The sequence below is a fragment of the Orcinus orca genome, chromosome 7 (genome assembly GCF_937001465.1).
Source record: "Orcinus orca chromosome 7, mOrcOrc1.1, whole genome shotgun sequence".
Taxonomy (NCBI): Eukaryota; Metazoa; Chordata; class Mammalia; order Artiodactyla; family Delphinidae; genus Orcinus; species Orcinus orca.
Window position 1 is genome coordinate 66228034 of NC_064565.1, and position 22345 is coordinate 66250378.

General features: G+C 36.2%; 1 protein-coding gene across 1 annotated transcript in view; it reads right to left on the minus strand.

Moving 5' to 3' along the window:
* The window catches only part of TTN (titin), a 281341-nt gene that overhangs the window by 162059 nt on the left and 96937 nt on the right, over positions 1-22345 (minus strand). Inside the window, exons 85-113 of the mRNA XM_049712583.1 lie at positions 21075-21356; positions 20576-20854; positions 19873-20154; positions 19478-19756; positions 18671-18958; positions 18281-18559; positions 17889-18167; positions 17521-17799; positions 16637-16924; positions 16213-16500; positions 15381-15671; positions 12166-12453; positions 11491-11583; positions 11085-11370; positions 10116-10299; positions 9820-9909; positions 9456-9723; positions 9087-9347; positions 7265-7474; positions 6980-7057; positions 6850-6876; positions 6378-6437; positions 5985-6068; positions 4019-4093; positions 2950-2997; positions 1681-2085; positions 1153-1215; positions 722-793; positions 483-560 (exon numbers count right to left, since the gene is read on the minus strand). Coding sequence (XP_049568540.1) covers positions 483-560; positions 722-793; positions 1153-1215; positions 1681-2085; positions 2950-2997; positions 4019-4093; positions 5985-6068; positions 6378-6437; positions 6850-6876; positions 6980-7057; positions 7265-7474; positions 9087-9347; positions 9456-9723; positions 9820-9909; positions 10116-10299; positions 11085-11370; positions 11491-11583; positions 12166-12453; positions 15381-15671; positions 16213-16500; positions 16637-16924; positions 17521-17799; positions 17889-18167; positions 18281-18559; positions 18671-18958; positions 19478-19756; positions 19873-20154; positions 20576-20854; positions 21075-21356 — 5784 coding nt within the window. The remainder of the gene's footprint in view (positions 1-482; positions 561-721; positions 794-1152; positions 1216-1680; positions 2086-2949; positions 2998-4018; positions 4094-5984; positions 6069-6377; positions 6438-6849; positions 6877-6979; positions 7058-7264; positions 7475-9086; positions 9348-9455; positions 9724-9819; positions 9910-10115; positions 10300-11084; positions 11371-11490; positions 11584-12165; positions 12454-15380; positions 15672-16212; positions 16501-16636; positions 16925-17520; positions 17800-17888; positions 18168-18280; positions 18560-18670; positions 18959-19477; positions 19757-19872; positions 20155-20575; positions 20855-21074; positions 21357-22345) is intronic.

Below are 22345 nucleotides of genomic sequence, written 5' to 3' on the forward strand. Positions count from 1 at the left end.
GATAGCATAAGAACAAATTCAGTATTGACAAGAAAACAAATCATGTTTTGATCTACAGGGACAAACAATCCATGCAGCCTTTATCAAACATTATTAAATGGGAATCAAATAGACACAACTTCTTCACACGTGATGTGGTGCTTTCCCAAATCCATTAGGGTTTATTCATATAAATGAGGGGATGAGGGATATTATATGGAATGGAATGCATGGCACAATAAAGTTAGAAGACTACTGATTAAACACAAATCCTTCTTTAATTAAAAAAAATTATGTAATTTTAAAGTGATACTAAAAACAAAGATAATGTTATTATTTACTTAAATTATATAAATGTGCAGCATAAAATGTATATAATATATATAATATGTCTTTATTTTGGTGATTTCAGATTTGTGAGTTGTTCAGTAATATATGTATACATATTCATACACATAAATAAAAATGTTTAAAACTTGTAGCTGAAAGACAAAGATGTATACCTTTCACTTCAATAACTTCTTCCTGCACTGGAGTCCGAGAAGGTTTTTGTGGAACAATCTTCTTTGAAACTTCGGGTACTTAAAAATATGTACAAATATATTTGTATTGTGAAGAATATTGCTTTGCACAAAATTTTAAAATATCTTAAGTTTAGATGACTATATAAATAACATGTGACCATATATCAGTAAACAATTACTTGTGTACATGGTACGAGAAATGTTTTAAATGATAATACCTTTGGTGACTTGAACTTCTTCCATTCTTCGAGAAGTCTTTTCAATTTTTTCAACTACGGGCTTCTTTACAACTGCAAGCATTTTAAAAAAATTGCAGTACTTTTAGAATTTCTATTAAAATAGTCTGTCTCTTTTTCTCTCAATTTTTAAAGAGAGACAAGTTTGTTGCAGTGAACTTTAAGTACAAGCCTCTGTACTTCAAGTATTTTGGTTATTTTTTATATTTACCACAACAATCTTTTTATCATCATTTTACGTTTGAATTAAATGAAGTAGGTAGATAGTCTTAGGAAAAAAATCACTGATACAATGAAGCTTCCAGAAGAAGTTGTGCCTATTGGATTGAACTGCTGATTCATACATTTTTGCCCAGCAAGCCATGATAATGACATCGATGATGTGATCTATTTAAATAATTCCAATTACATACCTTTAGGAGGTGGTACTTCTTTCTTTTCCGGTACTTTTGCTGGAATTTTCCTCTCACGTGATTCTTTAACAAAAACACAGTAATAAGGGATGCTTGAATAGGTTAAGTTCTAATAGACTGTATCAATTGGCAAATGATATAAGTTAAGAATCATATACAACTGTGTAAATGACTGTATTTGGGATCTTTATTGCTAACAGGATTACTCATGCTGGATTTAGAAGCAGGATCAAGCAGAGATGCAGTGAGGCAGTGAAACTAAAACTTGAACCTCTGCATTAGAAAAGAGCACTTGGAATTCAGTCTTAGTAATACGATTAAATGATTCAACTTACAATATCAAAGCATGAAAGTAACTCTGAAGACAATGATGCTTTTAAAGATTCTAAAGATTTCTAACTTTAAAAAATGGAAATCGTCATTTCATCTATTTCATATCCATTGCACATCAGGTTAATAACCTTGAAACTATAAAGAACTGAGCAAAAAATGGGGAAAAGAGAAAAAAGTCACTCAATTAATACATACCTTCATAAGCCTCCTTTTGAACTTGGATGACTTCTCTTTCTTGGTAAGTCTCCTCCCACTCTTCCTCCCCTTCCTCATAACCTTCTTCCCTTTCATAGTATTCTTGCCCTTCTTCAAAATCTTCTTCCCATTCCTCATGAACTTCCCTTTTAGCTTCTACCTGGGTCTCTTCATACTCTTCATCCGGTTCCTCATAGTAAGGCTCTTCATATGGCTCCGTGTATGGTTCTACCTCTAGTTCGTCATAAGGTTCTTCCAAAGATTCTATGTAAACTTTCTTCTCCTCGTAGACTGCTTGCTTTTTCTCATACACAGCTTCTTTTTCTTTCTGAACCTCTTTCTTTCTGGTTATGGTCATTATTTTCACTTCTTCAGCCTTGGAGGATACATCAATCACTTCAGGAGCTAAAATAAATAAATTAATTAATTTAAAAAGATAATATTAGCATGTTAATTATATCCATACAATTACTTCATGAAATGAAAGTCTATGTAGTCAAGCAATATCAGTATCTGAGATCTCAGCCTTATATCGATCATTTACGTTTTCTTTGTGTTGGCTCTGTTTAAATTTTTGTTGATTATGGAACACAGTCAGCAGGGTCAAGAGACCCTCTACTTTTAACCTGAGGATTTTTCTGGTGTGAACAAAATGGCATTCAGTAAATATTATCAAATGAACACATCTTCCATTGTTTCATGGGAGCTCCAGTTTGTAAAACCCTTAGTTTTTTTTCCCCCATGGAATATCTTAATATTTGATCATTTTGTGGAATTTATTTCTAATATTTCTGTAGTTACTTAAATTCCAAACTATTCTTTCAAAAACAGTACTAATTTTAAAGCTGTATTTTTGACTATCGAATATAACTTTTTAGTCAATTTGATAAAGACAATATTTAAAGTCATGTAACCAAATCAATTAGTTGCTTTCATATGACAACTTTAAAAATATTAAGGCTAACATTATTCATATGATCCTTAACATTTGTGTTAGCTGCAGTTGAAACAATAAGGGATCCCCTCTCTTTCTAGCCCTCACCATTTCCTTCCCTGAGTCCACTGCACTGAGGCTGCATAAACATTTGCCTGGGTTTTTCTTTCCTGGAATTCGACCAGTATGAAGTAGCCATCATTTCCACTGCTAATTTTACTGTAGCAGAGGAGACTCTACAACTTTATAATAAGTTGGAAGCCTAATACATAAAATAAGAATACAACGCAGAGATGCAAATCTCAGAAATAAATAGAATAAAATATTTCATTTACCTTCTGCTGGAATTAAGGCAGTAGGAGGTGGGGGCTTCTTGGCAACCTCTGGAACTTTGAAAACATAAAATACATGTTTATCTTTAGACTATAAGTTTTTTAATGCTTACTAATCCTGTATACCCTTGTTAGCCATTTGTATGATCTGTGACTACTACCCATATATAAAATGCTTTTATAAGATCCAAATTTAGCTTACCAAAAATGCTACGCAATGCCATGTTAACGAAAATGCAGGAAGGCTGAAATTTTATTCTACTTTATGTTGATTTAAAACAATTTAAATTAACATGAAACATAAAGAGAATATTTGGTATGTCTGATGCTAAAAATAATGCATGTTTAATTTTTTCAGTGATTAACAATAAAGTTTGGGAAATAGCCAGGCTTTTTTGAGATTCTTCTTATTCTATAACATCTCACAAATGACCACAAAAAAAAAGTCTCAGTGAATCATGCCCTATGCTCCTGGATTCTCCTTTTTTTAGGAGGTTGCTGTACTTTAATCTTAGCCAGATGGATAAAACTATTTGCTTAAATTTAGTTATCCCATCTTTTTCCTAAAAATTTTCCAGGATATAATAAAAATTTAAAGTAACTAAATTGATCCCCCTGCAAAAAGTGTTTTATTTTTCCCTGCAAGTATTGACATTTAGCTCAGGTGAACCAGGAAGGATGCTGAGTTGGGCTGGAGTGGCCACTTAAAATTAGTGACCTTCTGTTGGTGTGACTTCTGTTGGTGTGACTTGATCAAGACCAGCTGTTGGACCAGAGGGCAGTACCTTCTTTAAATCACTATCCAGAGATAATGAGAACTCTCTGGTGTTGCCATTGGGTGCCATGGGTAGACATAGGCACAGGAGGATAGAGGAGGAAAAAAAGGGGAAAAGAAAGAAAGTTGAGAGAGAAAGTGAGGACTGAATCAAAGAAGAGGGTGAGTGTGAGTAAAGGAAGAGGTACCATTTTGTGAATTCACACTCTTAACCTTCCTCTATCCTCCACTATTTGGGATTTAAATTTTTTAACCAAGAGAAAAGCAGTAAGACTGAATTTTGATTAATTATAATACCTTTAGGTGGTGGTGCCTCTTCTTTGGGCTTTGCGACAACTTTTTTAGCATCTTTCTTCACAGCTTTTTTGGTCACTAAAAAATGAGATGTCAGATGTAAATTTTACTAAAATATTTTCATGAATCTGGGAGGTTTATTGAAAAATTTTTTTAATTAATTTAATTTATTTATTTTTGGCTGCATTGGGTCTTCATTGCTGTGCAAAGGCTTTCTCTAGTTGTGGTGCTCGGGCTTCTCCTTGCGGTGGCTTCTCTTATTGAGGAGCACGGGCTCTAGGCCTGCGGGCTCAGTAGTTGTAGCACACAGGCATAATTGCTCTGCAGTATGTGGGATCTTCCAGGAGCAGGGATTGAACCCATGTCCCCTGCATTGGCAGGCAGATTCTTAACCACTGCACCACAAGGTAAGTCCTGAAATATTTTTTTTAATATGTTTTGATGGTAACAAGAGATTCTGCACATTATTGCAAGATATCTGTTTCAGAAAGATCTTGGACTACAAAGCAGAACCATTTTTTTGGAGGGAGATAGAATATGAAGGGTGATCTTACATCTTCACTGATTTTATGCCTGCTTAAAGTTTTCAAACATCTAGAGTAGACCCAAGTGATATCATAAATAGCAGAGGTACAGCTTTTCATCTTCATTTCACTTAGGTAAGAACACTTTATAGTTTTCAGGAAAAAGAATTAACAAGTGAATTAGTAAAATTAAAGTCCCACCTATGCTATATTGTGGAAGTTTTCTTTTGTCATTTCTGACATTATACCTTGATCCTGGCCCCTGATCGTAACTTGATTATGGCTCCTCGTATTCATGAATAAATAACACTTTTGAATTTTTAAAATATGATTTAATTTCTCAGGTTTCCCAGTGGGCACTCAAACTTAAGTCATGTTGACACTAACACTCAAATCATAAATCATTCATTAAGATAAATTATTATTTCTGACAACAAATATAAGTGGAAATCTATTTTATGATTTTTGATTCTTATTCATTTTTGCTATCATAAGTAGGTGAAATATAGTTAATTATGTTCATATAAATTATAAAAATGCTTTTCTTTGTTATTGAGACTGTAGTAGTCATAAAACTGGAAGTGCTTTTTGTTTTTTTTTTAACTGAATTTCTCCTGAGGCTGGCTGAAAACTAGCTCAAGCTTTTGACATTTGTAGTAGATATTAGGGAACTAGCATGTCAAACCATGGAAACTACTACAGTAATGGTGGCTTGGCTTTGGAAAAATGTGACTTTGACATGCAGAATTTTTTCCTGATGATGCTGGGAGAATTCTGACAGCAATTCTGAACTCCCCGGAACTCTAGAAAGTCCCAGGCAGTCTGTTGACTGATTAGTTGAGCAGTTTGGGGGCACAAATAGTACAGTTTATCTACTGAAATATCTGAGAAGGACAATTTCCTGGCGCACTCATGAGTTTATTGGAGAGCTCTTTCCTTAGCTTAAAAAAAAAATCAAAGATATTCTAAATCATATTTTTATAACAAAATAGTGAATTTTAGCGTAGTTAACAGTGTAATTGGGAAAAAACACAATCTATAATTTTAAATCTGACTATACACTAGTATTTTTTATTTCTATAAGCTTCACTAGAATTTGACTGTATTATTTTATTGCTTTATGTAGTAGTTAGGAAAATATGAAATGTGAAATCAGTTTGCCATTAATGCTTAAGTGATTCCTTTAAAATAAAATATTTTAATATTAAGCACCATATTTGTTTTTTTTCTGATGATTTTCAGACTTTAAGGCACATGTCTTACATATTTAGTTAATACTTAAGAGCATATAATTTACATTTTGAAAGGCAATTCAAACTGCTGACCACTAGAGGGCCAACATGTTGCATTAAACGACATTTTCCAGGTCTGTTAATAGTTTTATATTTTGACATTTAGGTAGATAACATATAAGATAATAAGGTATATAACATATAAGATAATACCTTCAATACGTTTTGCTGGTGGTTTCTTTTCTTCAGGTGATGGTAGCAACAGGGGGATGGGAGGAACCACCGTATGAGGAATTTCTGAAGAAAATAAATGTCATCATAAGTAACATAGTTTGGTTTCTTATTTTGTGTGAAATATGATGAAAAGTCTCATGCATTTCTTTCAGTACTTCAAAGGTGTTATAGCAGAAATTCAACAATCAGAACAAACAAAATTAGCATCTATTTAAAATTGTAACTACTCTTTTGCTCTGATTTTTAATTACACAGTGAAGAATATGATGAGAAAGAATTTGTTCTTGCTGTATGCTATGGTTTGGCATTGGTAACTTCCTAGTGGTAGGATACTGCAGCTTCAAGCCCAGGGGTCATGGTGCTGGATCTTACCTTCTGGAGGTACTGCTCTGATAGGCATGGTTGGAATTGGAACTCTGGAGTCAGGAATATCTGAAAAGGGACATTTAACAATGATAAGCACCGAGAGACTGAAAATGCAGATATTTATTAGACAACTGAGATGTGTTTGACTGTCAGGCATTTCCAACAGCAGAATTTAACATATAGAAACAAGGATATTAAGATTCTTTTGTAGGCAGACACACATGCAAATTTATTCCCTGTGAAAATTTGTTCTACGGCCAAACTTGATCCTAGATATCAGCTGAATGTGACCTCATTATCTCTAATTTCCCAAACTCACAAAGCCTAACATTGGTATTATTTTACTGAAAATAATTTTACTGAATAATATTTTACTGAAAAAAAGAAATAATATTTTTAGACATGTTAGTTTGGCTTCTATCATTTACAAAATTACACTGAATGTATTGTAAGGATTGATTTTTTTTTTTTAACTTACCAGGAGGCTTCATCTCAAGTTTGATTTCTGCAAAAGAAAAAAAAATGATATTTTTTAAAATTTAGAATTGTCTTGGCAGGCTACTTTGTTTCCAAGATTGCACTGTGATTTGAATGTGGTGTTTTCTGACCTTTGGTTGTTAAGTACAGCTCTGCTGTGCTTCTTGCTTCACCTCTGGGCTCCAGTCGAGCAATTACTGAATAGACACCTAAGGAAAAAATCGTGAAATGTTTGCTTTCTGATATGTTTGTAAATGATGCTTCTTTATTTAAATATAGTATTTATTTATATTTCTCTTTCCTAAAAAAAGTAATCTAGATAGAACTACAGAGTAGAAGCGTAAACTAGAGTAGAAATAAATAAAACAGGCAAAGTTGAAATTATATAGTCACAGGGACACTGTCAATTAAGTTACCTTCGTCATCTGGGGTCACGTTGTGGATGGTCATATAATGGCAGCGACCGTCATTCCTGAAGTTGTATTTCTGGCTCTCGGTCAGTTCTGTTGGTCCTTTGTACCACGTTACAATGGCGTCATCGAAGGACACTTCGCACTCGAAGGTGGCAGACTGATGCTCACTCACCACAATGTTCTGTATGCGCTTCGTAAACTGAATTGGTTCAGCTGTTTAAGTACAAAAAGAGTTCAAATTTAGATTGTTTGGGGAGGAATTTCTTTCACTGTGCTTTCCCCACAGATGTTTAAAGTCTCTTATCTTTTTATCCGATTGGAAAATAGCAGAAAAAGGCTGAAAAGATAAAACAAGAAGAAAGTGCATTTCTTCGCATCAGTAACAAAAAATTATCCCAATATTTAAGTGTATTCCTACAGGATCAATGTGGGAAAGTTTAAAGAAATCCCTGAAAGTCCTTACAATATTTACATGAAGGCAATAGTCAAGTGTGCTTATAACCCAAAAGTAACATTTAAACTTTAAAAATGTTAGTGAAATGGGGGCTTCAAAATAAAGGGAACATAAACTTAAATTTTTACTGTATACTTCTCATTCCCCTTTGAAATTTTTTCTTTCCTCTGTAAAATAATTCTGCTATTCAGGATCTAGAATTGTTTATTTTTTGGCTTGTATAACTTTCCCTGTAAAAATAATTTCAAACTCAGTAGGAAATCTGCACTTCTAAATTTCAAAGGATTCATTTTGAAGAGTTCTGAAACCTGCTTTGCAAGCACCCGTGGGCAGGCATGAAGTCCACCCACTGGGAATGGCAGGGTATGTAGCAAGAGAATAGGCTGGCGTGGAGGTCCGTCTGCAAAATTTTATCTGGAAGGCTGGGATTCAACGTACTGCAGTATCATGAATAGCTTAGATGTCATATGTACTCTGGTGAGCTTTTCTTTGAAGGATCGTATAAAAGGAGGCAATTATTTAACAAATGATAAGTGGTTTCAACTGGATCCTTTAAATGAAAAGAGATTTAAAATTTCTTAACTTTAAAATACAACCAGGCCTTGATATCCACTATAAAGCAAGTCAGAGATGTTGAAATGCTTATGTAAATAAGTCACATAGTTATTTCAACAGCTATAAATGGCAACGCCTGGAAGTAGAGCCCATGATTAGAGCCAAATGTTGCTGAATGCAGTCTAAAGGTGTAGGTCTTTAGGAAATAAATATTGTTGCTCCTAAGTCCTAGCATTCCACTTCATTTCAGAGATTCAGAGGTTGGAATATGATCTTCCTATGAAACAATTATTTTTGAAAAATAGCTGCTAATCACACATCACATATGTTGTTAATTTTATCTATAAAGTTTCATACAGATAGAGTCAAATTGATTCCTGTAAACAAAATGTCAGCTCCTAGCCAAGATCCTCAAGATACCTAGGCATGAAATCTGGTCCTTTCCAAGATTTATTTCTAGAATTCAAAATCATAGATGTGAGAATTATGGCATTTAACAGAATTGTAAAAAATTACTGAATTTACCATAATTATGAAATTTAACAGAAATAAGTGTTAGAAAGTCAAGTCATGGTTTAGACTGAAATCTACTTCAGGTCAAAAAGAACTATGCAACAGAATCGGCACTTACGTGAATACTTCCGTTTTGATTTCAAATGGATTTTGAGACGTGAGTGAATGCCATGAGTATGTGTGTTGGGAAATGAGACCACACAAGCGCTTTAAGATACATGTGATGGCAGGGTTGCAGGGGTCCTGCACAACATTTGCCACTGACCGATGCTGTAATAACTCCAGCCACAGTCTTTCACCCACCTTCAATTCTGAGCTCTGCTGAAGTTTCAAGGTCTTCGTATTTGCACGTGTACTGACCCTGGTCCTCTGCTCGAACATCTGCAATGATCAGCTTATGGACTTTGTGCTCCACTTCTGTTTTATATCTACCTTGGGGTTTAAGGATTCTGCCATTTCTGAACCATTCGGACTTTACATTTGGCACAGAAAACTGGCAAGTCATGGTACAAGTCTGGCCTTCTTTCAAAGTAACATCCTGAAGATGCCGTTCCCAGGCAGGCTCTGTGGGTATGATACAATATACATTTTGTACGATATCACATGTGATGTACTCAGTAGTAAATTCATCTCACAAGTTTTTTTAAAAATAATAAAACTCTTTTTCCTTACCAATTACAGTTAGTTTAGCACTAGCGATGTGTGGACCACACACCAATCTATAATTGCCCTGATCTTTAAGTTGACAGTTTTTGACTCTGAGGGTATGTTGATCACCATCAATGCTTATTTCAAATTTATCACTGGGTTCCAGTTTTTCAGTCCCTTTGTACCATGAAAGCTTGATTTCTGGATAATTAATCTTAATGTCAATTTCAAACACAGCATCATTATCTTTCAAAACTGTCTGATTTTCAATGTCCTTGATCAAAGTGACAGGCTAGGAGAATAAAGAATTAAAATGCATTAGTCACTCCTTCCCTTGTAATTCCCAATAATAATTTCTTCATTTTGTGATCAGCATAATTCATTTTACCTCTGTCTGTGACAGCCTTTGCTGAATAAATGATACAAGTTCCTCAAATTCCTTTTCTTCCTTCTCTGACTTCTCTATTTCCTCAATTTCCTAGGGAGGAAAAAAAGCATAAGTATTACATATGGAATAAAATTTGAATTAGAGGACGAATGATTATATTTAACCTCCATTTTTGATGCTGCTTAGGTTATATTAACTATCTTATACAACTGTAGGGTTCTGGAAACTCAAAAGGCGTATGTTAGACGTTTCAAGTGTGAATTTTTAAAGATGATACTATATATAAAAGATCATACCAATCTATGTGTCTCTTCTACTTGACTTTGCTTTAGCATTTCAAATGCTTGAAGAAGACCCCGGAAGTCAGTGATTCCATACATGCGGGCATATTTTTCATATTCTTTTGGATCAATATTTTTGAGAAGTTCCAGGATATCAATTTCCTCTTCTTCCCCAGCTCCTTTCTTTAAGGCTGGAGTCCTAAATGAAATAAGAAATAAACGTGAATCACCTGTCTTCTACTTATTTTGAATTGTCTATCATCATTCAAAGATTATAAATGTAATAAAATTTTTTCCACAAAGGAATAGTTTTGTGTCCTTTATTTAAGAACTACTAATTTTACCATGTTAACTGTGAAACAAACAAACAAACAAAATTGTGGGTTTGGAGGTGGAGTGGATTAAGATCAGACTATAGTCACAAAGTATGGAATTTTGATCCAAGAGTTTAAGAAAGGATAACAAAAATATTTTTGTAAGCTTTACAACAAAAGAGGCTAATGAAAGAATTATAAGGAAAAATAATAATAGCCATGGAAAGCATCAATAAAGAATACATATATCATGAGGAAAATATGTAGAAATTAAATGCTGATTAATTGATTAACAGTGATGTTCAAACATAATTGGTTTTGAAATTATTGGCAATTATGGAAAATGTTTAAAATGGTTGATCTAGAAAGCCATTCAGAGCAAGAGAAATTACACATAGAAACAAAAATTTCATGCCTAGACACACAGGTTTCTCTACAGGCCATTTCCTTTGTTCAAAATTTTAATAAAAATTCACCTCATTCTCAAAAGTTTCTCAAGATTATTCAGAAATTGATGTTAATGCACCACTAACTTCCACTCAAATACTGTGTATTTGCTTATCTGTTTCTGTTAAAATGTCTATATGCTAATGTTCTTTCACAATCTGAATCTTGGAGGGGATGGTCCATGAATGGAACATTACCGTGCATGGTATTTTATTGAACTTACTTTTTCAGCATTGCTCTAAGATCTCCTTCAATTTTCTCTTGTTGCTTCCTTTCATCCACCTGTAGATTAACATTACTTTCAATTTCACCATGCTTGTTAAATGCGACACATCGGTATAATCCAGAATCGGTTTTTGTGGTGCCTCTGATCTCCAGCTTTGCTTCACCATCTTTCTGGTGGATAAAAATTCGACCTCCTTGGCTCAGTTGTCTCCACTTCCCTTTTGTCCACTTAACATTTGGAACTGGATCACCTCCAACTTTCGCAATGAATATTGCAGTGGTTTCTAAGGAACAATGAAAACAAATCAATAAAAATTTAATTTTCCAAAACCAGTTTTTCTGAAATGAAATCAGCAGTAAAATGTACAAGACAGATGAAGATGTAATTTTCATGAAGTACTTACTTTCTACAACTCTCATACTCTGAGGTTCTGATATGAAGAAGAGTTTTCCATCTACTGCTGCTTTCTTAGCTGCTGGGACGGCAGCTGGTTTGTCTAAAACAACACGTTTATATGTTTTTTAAAAAAATCACAATTACCTTCAAATTGTAATAAATAATTTCCTTTGAAAAACAGGCTTTGAGAATATGGCAATGTTACAAATATTACACACTCTATATGAGAGTGGACTATAGAAGACAAAGCAGTTTCATAGACATTTATAACTAGTTGTAGCTATTACATGCAGATTGAACTGCAATCACATTAATCGCATCAAGTTTTATATTTCTCAACTTGGTTTTATTATATAGATCTCCTTTAGGGATATGAGATCAGGCTACCTTATGTCACATTATTACAGGATCATTTTTGGAACTCCACTTAGTTACATCCTTTTGGATATGGTGAAAAAAAGGTCAAGAAGTGTGATGGTGAACTTGGGGTACTTTCAGAAAATTTGTGTGGAAATTATTGCCACTAAATCACCTAATATTTCAATTATAATAAGGAGACTATGAATTGCAAATGAGCAGTAACTGATAATTCTAAAAATCTAATTCCATTCTTACTTAAACTGTAATAAGCAAATAAACACAAGCAGTTGACTTAATCCAAATAGTTTTGAGGTGTCTGTACCTTTAATGGTCACTTTTGATTTGCAAGTGTCACTTCCAGCCACGTTTGAAGCTTTACACACATAATCTCCCGCATCTGCTTTAGACACATCCTTGAGTTCCAGCACAGCAGTCCCATTAGCAAAGCTGAAGCTGCATCTGTCTGAGGGCTTTATTTCCCTGCCAGCCTTCAACCACTGGATCCTGATCGGTTCTGATCCCTGGACGTGGCAGCTAAGCTGCACGAATTCTCCTTCACTAACTGTTACTGGAGTAGGGTGCTGATCAAACACAGGTGGCTTCTTAGGTGCTAGAATTAGAAAGGGATTTTCATGAGGAACATAAAAACAAAAAAATATTAAACTCCAGAAAAGAAACAAGTTTTGCCTCTAACAGGTAGCACTGGTTGCTATAATAGAACTGAATCATGTGCCTTTGTCTCTGAAAGCAATAGTTACATGTGTTGGATTTTATAAATAGAAAAAGGTTTAAAAACAAGCAAAGAACAGATGCCATGCTGCCCATGAATTACCCAAGCATCTGTGTGTTGCAAACATTAGGCACTGCAAACACTGCACTGGCCGTTCCTATAAATTTCGATGTCATATAGCACACTGTTGATTCTCTCAAACCTGCATGCAGCTGTATTTTCACTGAACCCTAAAAACGAAGGGCCTGTTGGAGAACTCTGCTCATGATATACAATGTTTGCTACCCTCTGGGAAAGAAAGCCAACATCTGAGTAACCATGAGCCCACATGTTAATATGTGATTTTCTCTTATGATCATCTTTAGCTATTATATGCAGCTACAGTAGCATTTAAAATCCAACCTTTGCCCAAAGGAATGAGGCGTTGAAGCTCAGTGCTCAAATGAAAACCCGTGAAGAAGATATCAGTAACATGATGGGAAGGCCATGTATAGCTTGGTGTTATGTAATGATTTTATTGAATGGTTCTGAGACCTACATATAAGGAAAATAAGCAATATTCATGATTGCAAAGATGAAAACTTCTGATATCTATTCATTTTTAAACTCTATGGATAAAAAGTCTCAGAATTCTATAGAAAGTATTTATCTACTCAATGTAAAACCAACATGAATGGTTAAGCATTCATTCTTCATTTAACTAAATGTTTTAAAATTCAAACGCATTTAAGTACTATTAAGTGAGTGATGAAATTAGAATTATAAAAAGTTAACTCAATGATATTAGCTTATTAGCAATATTAATCTATTGATGATATTAACCTACTGTCTGTGCACCCTGACATGGCCAGCTAGATCAACAGAGTTGGTAATTAACTCCCAGTTGTTCAAGGAAGTTAGACTGTAAAGTGATTTTGATGAACTGCCTCATAATTATATGGATGAAACAAATGGGACCTAATGAAACTTAAAAGCTTTTGCACAGCAAAGGAAAACATAAACAAGATGAAAAGACAACCCTCAGAATGGGAGAAAATATTTGTAAATGAACCAACTGACAAAGGATTAATCTCCAAAATTTACAAGCAGCTCATGCAGCTCAATATCAAAAAAACAAAGAACCCAATCCAAAAATGGGCAGAAGACCTAAATAGATATTTCTCCAAAGATATACAGATTGCCAACAAACACATGAAAGGATGCTCAACATCACTAATCATTAGAGAAATGCAAATCAAAACTACAGTGAGGTATCACCTCACACCAGTCAGAATGGCCATCATCAAAAAATCTACAAACAACAAATGCTGGAGAGGGTGTGGAGAAAAGGGAACCCTCTTGTACTGTTGGTGGGAATGTAAATTGATACAGCCACTATGGAGAACAGTATGGAGGTTCCTTAAAAAGCTAAAAATAGAACTACCATACGACCCAGCAATCCCACTCCTGGGCATATACCCTGAGAAAACCATAATCCAAAAAGAGTCATGTACCAAAATGTTCATTGCAGCTCTATTTACTATAGCCAGGACATGGAAGCAACCTAAGTGTCCATCGACAGATGAATGGATAAAGAAGATGTGGCACATATATACAATGGAATATTACTCAGCCATAAAAAGAAATGAAATTGAGTTATTTGTAGTGAGGTGGATGGACCTAGAGTCTGTCATACAGAGTGAAGTAAGTCAGAAAGAGAAAAACAAATACCGTATGCTAACACATATATATGGAATCTAAAAAAAAAAAAGTTCTGACAAACCTAGGGGCAGGACGGGAATAAAGACGCAGACATAGAGAATGGACTTGAGGACACGGGGAGGGAGAAGGGTAAGCTGGGACGAAGTGAGAGAGTGACATGGACATATATACACTACCAAATGTAAAATAGATAGCTAGTGGGAAGCAGCTACATAGCACAGGGAGGTCAGCTCAGTGCTTTGTGACCACCTAGAGGGGTGGGATAGGGAGGGTGGGAGGGAGACACAAGAGGGAGGAGATATGAGGATATATATATATATATATATATATATATATATATATATATATATATATGTATAGCTGATTCACTTTGTTATACAGCAGAAACTAACACACCATTGTAAAGCAATTATACTCCAATAAAGATGTTAAGAAAAAGAAAAAACAGTTATATGGATGAAGCCATTATGGTTAAAGGATCAGATTGAGAAGATCTCCTTAAACAATACAGTCTATTTCTTTGCCTCAAGCTATGACTGTGTATTCATAATGATATGCAACATCTTTCCACCCATTTTTTTTTCTTTCTGAGCAAATTTTACACTTTTGTATGAGGTTAATATTCATTTATAGGCTAAGAGCTTTGGGCAATATATGTCAGACAATAATCCTTTAGAAATATCCTTAGAAAAGAGAATGTTTCAGAATGTGATAGAACTCATAATAAGCAAAGGTAATGCAATATTCAATGATGAAAATTTTTAAAAATTTCAAAACAAATGTGCCTCACAAAAATTTATATGTAACTAATGTATGAATTTCAAAGTAGACTTAGACTTCTAACTACCTGAGAGAATTTCGAGATGTGATTTACAAGCTAAGGTACAGTCCATTTATTATATGACACCTACTTTCCTGGGCCACATAATTACAACTAATGTATATTTTTTAGTAAACATATGTGGAATTGTGGCAAGCCAATTAAATAATATATATTCACATCTGTTAAAACTTACTTGGTCGAGATGTCAGAAGAAACACACGTGGCTGTCTAATAAGGCAGTAAAGAAAAACACATCATGCCAGGGGCTCTGAAGGTGACTTACCTTTGATGACGACTGAAGATGTACATAGAGCAGAGCCTGCATCATTCCACACTTTGCACGTGTACAAACCAGCGTCGTCCATGCTTGCCTTCTTGACTTGCAGCAGAAGTGTGTTGTTCTTGAATGTGATTTCACAGTTAGACGTTGGATGGATCTCTACGTTATTTTTGTACCAAGCGACAGAAATAGGCTGGGAACCAGCAACACGGCCCTCGAGTTTGAAAGAGTTCCTTTCTGTTTCTTCTACTGTCTCCGAGAGTTTTTTAGTGAAACTTGGTGGAATTAGCCGCTCTGTAAGAAAGTTCAAGGATATATGAAGTGGAATCCAGAAGTAGGTTACTAATAGGAGGCTTTTCAAGAAAGAAAAGTCATATTTTAAGTTCAAAGTCAATGCTGACCAACTGAATACACCATATCAGTGTAATGTTCCTAAACATTTTGGCCTCTTTCCACAAGCTTATTTTATTTTTAAATTAAAACAATTTTTTTATTTTACATTGGCATATAGTTGATTTACAATATTGTGTTTTTTTTCTTTTATTTTCACAAGCTTATTTTAAACTGTTCTCTGATTTATGGGATGGATGATAAGAATAACTTATGGTCATTTACAGAACCAGATATTTGTAAAAAGAAAAAAGCGGGGGAAGGAGTGATCTTAGGGTTATGTAGGATATATAAAAACTTAGAGAAATACAGATTTTAAAAGATCACCTTTTCTCTAGAGAAACTTATTTCTTCTGAAACATTTTTATGTCAGTGGTTTAAAAATGTGCTAAATTTCATCTGTCCTAATAAAACCGCACCCTTAGGATGTGATATACAAAGATACCTTTTATATTGAGCTGAGCCATGCAGGAGTCCTCTCCCACTTCATTGACAGCATAGCACGTATACTGTCCAGAGTCTCCTTTGTCTACTTTCAGGATTGTCAGGTGGGCACTGTTTTCCAGATAACTAATCTGATAGTTTCCGCCACTTTGGATCTGTCTGTTGTCTTTGGCCCAGGTGACCTTTATTGGTTGTGTCCCAGTCACATGGCACTCAAAGTCTGCACTGTCTCCCACCACAGCATCCACAGGGGCAAGAGGGATGTCAAAGAAGGGCGGGTTCTTCCCCTCTGAGAGGAGAGCAGAAAGACATGGTTTCAGGCTCCATACCTGACCATCCCAGTTCACACAAATCATCCTCCTCTAATTTCAAATTTGGTTATAAAAAAGTTAATTACAGAAATAGAAATTTAAGAATCCACACACCTGTGAGAATGAGTCTGGCACTGGAAGAAGCAGAACCTATAGGATTTGTAGCTGTGCAAGAATACTGGCCTGCAAAACTCCGATCTGTTTGAAAAATATTGAGAGTGGCTACATTATCTAAAAATGATGTTTGTACATTGGGGCCGTCTTTCAACGGCTTGCCATCTTTAAACCAAGACACCGAGATAGGTTCTGATCCACTGACAGCACACTCAAAAACGACTGGCAGCCCGACCGTTTCTTGAACATCTCTCAACTGTCGAGAAAACGACGGTGGAAGTTTTTCCTCTGTAGGAATAGAATTAAAGTAATGAATACTTCTGGACATTTTGAATTTACTGAATAGTCTTCTCACAATTATTGTTATATAAATAATGGGATTCCTATGAAAGTATCAGGAGGTATTCACATATCCTGAATTAACTTGGACTCAAAGAAAAGCAGGTAAATTTTTGGAGCAAAAGTTTTACTTTGATGCCACGCTGACGCATGGTAGGTGTAAAAATATGTAAGCCAGCAGAGAAACTGATTGGCTTAAGGTACATCTCTGGCATGTAGCAGATTTTCTTACTTTTTAAGACTGCTTTCTAGCAATCTGCATGAGACACCCATGCATGGAATTTAAAAAAATATGGTTACTCATTTTTCTGAAAGATTTAATTATAGAGACAAATGATGACACGATCCTTCCAACTGAAGATTAGTCATTTTATCTCTCTCTGTAAAGGTGATCAAAAAAAAGAAACTGCTAATTTGTAGGCAGAACTACTTAAGAAGAAAGTTTTGCGTTTGGGAAGATTTTCCTAAAAAGAAGACCCTCGCCAGATATTTTAAATCTTGTTCAAAAGAAACACATTCATTCACTTAAAAAATATTGCAATCACCTTGAACAGTCAGGAAAGTTGATGAAGAAACTTCTCCCACACTGTTTTCAGCCCTGCAGATATATTCTCCACTGTCATTACTATCAACCTGGTTGAAAACCAGTGTAGCAACATTGTTCTTAAAATGCATTTTGTAGGTAGTCGTGGGTCTCAATTTCGTATCTCCTTTATACCAGGACACCCCAATTTCAGGGGTCCCAGCAAGTTGGCATTGCAAAGAGGCAGAATCTCCAATGGTCACCTTCACAGGCTCCAACTGCTTGACAAAATATGGTGGTTCTGCAGCCAAGAGAGATAACCAGTCATGAAGGACACATGCCAGGATGGTTATTTGTATATAAAGATACGAATGTGCAATCATAACACACCTAGTATCAGGATTTGTGCTGAACAGGAGTCTTTCCCGGAAGCGTTTTCAATGTAGCAGTTGTACTGTCCTGCATCCTCCACTGTGCTGCTTGGAATTTCCAGGATTGCAGATTTTTCAGTTGTGGTTATATGACACCTCTGAGAAGGAGTTATATTTGTGCCATTTTTCTTCCATGTAACTGAAATGGGAAGAGTTCCAGTATACGTGGCCTCTAGGATCAGGGGTTTTCCTTTCTCTAGGCTGTAATCATTGAGCTTCTTCACAAATTTGGCTGGGGCTGTAGCAGGCAAATTGAAAACATGAAATAAAGCACATACACACACAGATACAGGCACACCTATTACTTCATGTATATTAATTGTAAAAATGCAGAATGGCAGTCAAACAAACCTTTTACATACAGATGTGTTGTACAAGAAGCTTTGCCAGCTTCATTACTAACGATGCAGGTATATTCTCCACTTTGTGATGTATCTACATCAAACAGCTCCAGTTCAGCAACTGAATCCTCCAAAGACACATTACATCTGTCCCCTGGTACTAGTTCACTGCTACCCTTGAACCAGCTGACACTGAACGGGGGTGTTCCTTTTACAAGGCTTGTGAAAGTTACATTTGCTCCAGTTAAAACATCCATGGGATCAGGTTTCTGAACAAAAGATGGTGGTTCTAAACAAAAAAGCACATACCGGAAAAAGTTTACTACTTTTGAATTCTGATGACAAAAATGTTGAATAAATAATGAAACGCAATTCTATTTCGCTGTTATTTTTAGCTGACCTCTCACAGTCAAAGGAGCACTACACTCATCAGAACCAGCCACATTAGTAGCTATACATGTGTAGTCGCCGGTGTCCGAGTCTTCCAGCATGTTCACAGTTAAGGCACAAGTGTTATCCGTCAGGGTGGTCTGGTACTTCCTTCCACTGCTGATCTCGTTTCCTTCATGGAACCAGGAGACGGAGATTGGAGGTGACCCATAGACTTTACACTCCATTACCACTGAGGAACCAGACAGACCATTTGTCTCTTTCAATTTTCTTGTGAATGAAGGAGGCACAATTCGGTCTGAATGTGATAAAAATCAAACAAACAAGGACATCAGTTATAAAATGATTTGAAGAGAGAATTATTGTCTTTTTGATGGAATATGCCTAGATCCATTTGGCTCTTCTGTGAGGATATCACAGAGTTCCCAGTGGGGTCACACCATGGAAAGCCTTGAGAATCAGTGGACAAGACGTGCTAGTTGACTTATTAGGAATTTTGGTCTCTCTTTGCTGTGAATCATTATGTGGAGAATTACTCCAGCATAAGTGACAGTAGAAGACTACATATCCTTATTCCTTATCCAGAGATTAAGTGTTATTCCTACCACCCTGAATTGTGGAAATTCCTCCAAAAGAAAGGGATAGAACTTTTGGACTTGGTTTTCTTCTAACTCTATAGGTCTATTACCTCTGATTTTGCTGATTCAGAGGATGTCAGACTCATGTCATGCTGTAGAATGTGGAGTTTCTTATACACACGTATGTAAACCAGGAACTATACTATAATAACATTGAAAGAAAAGCCCAACCAACCAACCTGAAACATGAACTGAGGCTGTGCAGCTGTCTTTGCCCACAGGGTTTTGCACCTCAAAACTGTACACCCCACTGTCACTGGGGGCCACGTTAATAATCTTAAGGCCAGATATTTTGTTGAAGAAGCTGATTTTGTATTTGCTATCACTTGTCAGCTCTTTTGCATCCTTAAACCACTTAGTAGTGAGTTCGGGTGTGCCAGTGACCATGCACTCCAAGGTACAGGTGTCTCCCGTGGTCACTTTTATGGATTCTGGCTTTTCGACAATTGCTGCAGGCTCTGGAACGAGATGTAAATTGTTTTCAAATGTTAAAATCACATTGAAAAACTAAAGAAGACACGAGTACTGGTAAGTGCGTGCCTTCTATTCATGATGACATTCTATCTGCACTAACCGAGGATGGACACCGTGGCGAAGCACTCTTGCATTCCGGCATCGTTTTTGATCTGACAGGTGTATTTCCCGGCATTGGCTGTTTCCACTCTTGAAAACTGTAGGGTTGCAATGTTTTCTGAATAAGAGATCCATATATTGTCACTTTCTCTGACCATCTCCCCCTTGTCTTTGAACCACACCACGGAAATGGGCTCAGTGCCTTCAATAGCAGCCTGAAGCCGAACTTCTTCACCAACGATGGCAGAAATGTCACTGGGCTTCTTCACAAATCTTGGTGGTGCTGATGAAAAAGAGGCAAAATCAGGGATTTAAAATGTGTGGGGCGATGGGTATTTCCCTCAAAGCTATGAATGTTAGGAATCAAACTGGTGATCATGTGTTGTTTCTATTTCTTAAAGAAGAGGCATTTTTGGTGAATGGGAGCAGAGGTGCATGAGAGTTTGTACTAAGCAGAAAGAGTCGAACATCTTGGCCTCTCTAGCTTTCTAAATCCAATCAAAACCTCCTGGGAAAATTGTCTAAAAGGGTAATTAGTAGGATTTAGAAATGGGATGCGCACTAACTATAAAAGGATTTAGAAAGGAGAGAGGGGAAAAGTACAAGACAGCTAGTGGTAAAGGATGGGGCAAGAGCTGAGGGGCCAACAGGGTATTAAAGTTAGAAGGAAAACTGTAAGCAGAAGAGGATGGAGTCACTCTAACCTTTCAGAGTGATGGAACCAACACAGGTGTCTCCCCCCACGTCGTTCGTGGCTTTACACTGATATTCCCCAACGTCTGCAGCACTGACGCTCAGGATGTGAATACTCGTCAGGAAGTTCTCAGACATTATCTTGTACTTCTTGCCACTCCTAAGTTCTCTCTTGTCTTTATGCCAAGAAACTTGAAATGGGGGGGTGCCCTGAAGCTCACATTCAAGGTGAACATCAGCTCCTTCCAGTGTCTCAACGGGACGAGGCTTTTTGCGGAAAACGGGTGGTTCTAAAATTAGGAAAAAAGGAACATTAGGATGTGTTCTGTAACTATGTAGTTACAAGTAAGAATCAGTTTTCCATTCCACCATAGAGAGAGAACACTACACTCGATTTTCTATTGTGTCCTTTAAAATTTTTAGAACCTCGACGGAGAGTCAAACAGGGAATTGAGAGGACAACTAGGAGGAAGTTAACGTGAAAAACATGAAAGAAGGGTAGGAGCTGACCTTTAACTTTTAAGGTGGTGCTGCTGCTTGCTCTGCCCGCTGCGTTGCGGGCCTCGCATGTGTAGTCTCCGCTGTCTTCTACACTGAGAGCGTGCATTTCCAATACCGCCACCGAGTCATGGAATGACATTCTGAATTTACTGCTCTCTTGAATTTCAGTCTCGTCCTTATACCATAAAACTTTGATTTCTGGAGACCCTCCTACTTTACATTCATATCTTGTAGATTCACCTTGTTTCATGATTCTTGAAGGTTCTAGCTTCTTAATGAACCTGGGGGGTTCTATGGAAGCAAGACAGAAAACACAAGGGAAGAGAAGGGAAGACACGTATAATTCAGGATGAAGTGAAAAATCAAACAGAGAGGTCTTTCGCTCTGGAAGACAAATTTATTTGCTGCGGTTCAAGGAAGAATAGTTAGGTGAAACTTAACTAGAAAATTCCTATAAAATATATTTATTTTTGTAAGCACCCACATCAAATATTATTGCAAAAGGAAAGAGGAAGAGACATTTATCCCTTTTGTGCAATCCTCCTACCAGCAAAAGAATCACTTTGTGCAAGATCACAGTCAGAGTGTGTATCTGTTGGTGAAATCACACTACGGTTTACAGGGATTTGAGAGAGTTTGATTACTTTCTTGTACGTGAACCAGTGCAGGACGGTCTATTTCCTGTGGCTGCAAAGATATCAGTTATGTACCATGAAGAGTCAGAGTAGCAAAATTGGGTTAGATATCTTAATATTTTAAAGTGCTATTTTCTCTTATAGGCCTTAAATAGATATTTCTTCAACCTTCATAATATCCCTTTGAAGTGGGGAGAGCGATCGCTTTCTTCATTAACTCAATCAAAAAATTCAAGTTTAGGGAGATAAAAATAATTAGCGATATATCACAGAGCACGTGGGCTGCTAAATCTAACTCTGTTTTAATTTGAAGTTATTTATAAACTATCACCATTAAAACCCTTAAAAATGCTCTCATGGGTTAGACCAGCAGCTCATTGAGTTAAATGTTTGATTTCTGACCACAGCAGCCTTGAACATGCTACAGAGAGACATGGTTGCCTTCCATGATGTCAGATATTGATGTACTCCCCAGTCCCCTGGCTTCCATTGTTATTTAAGTGGAGCTAGTAGAGGAAAAGAAGTTGATACAATCTGACTCTTCTTGAAGGGCTTGATAGTTTGGGGCTCTGCTAGCCCCTCGAGGAACAAAATCCATTAATTTATAAACTAATGTGGAAAGTAAGTCATTCGAGACAACTTCCT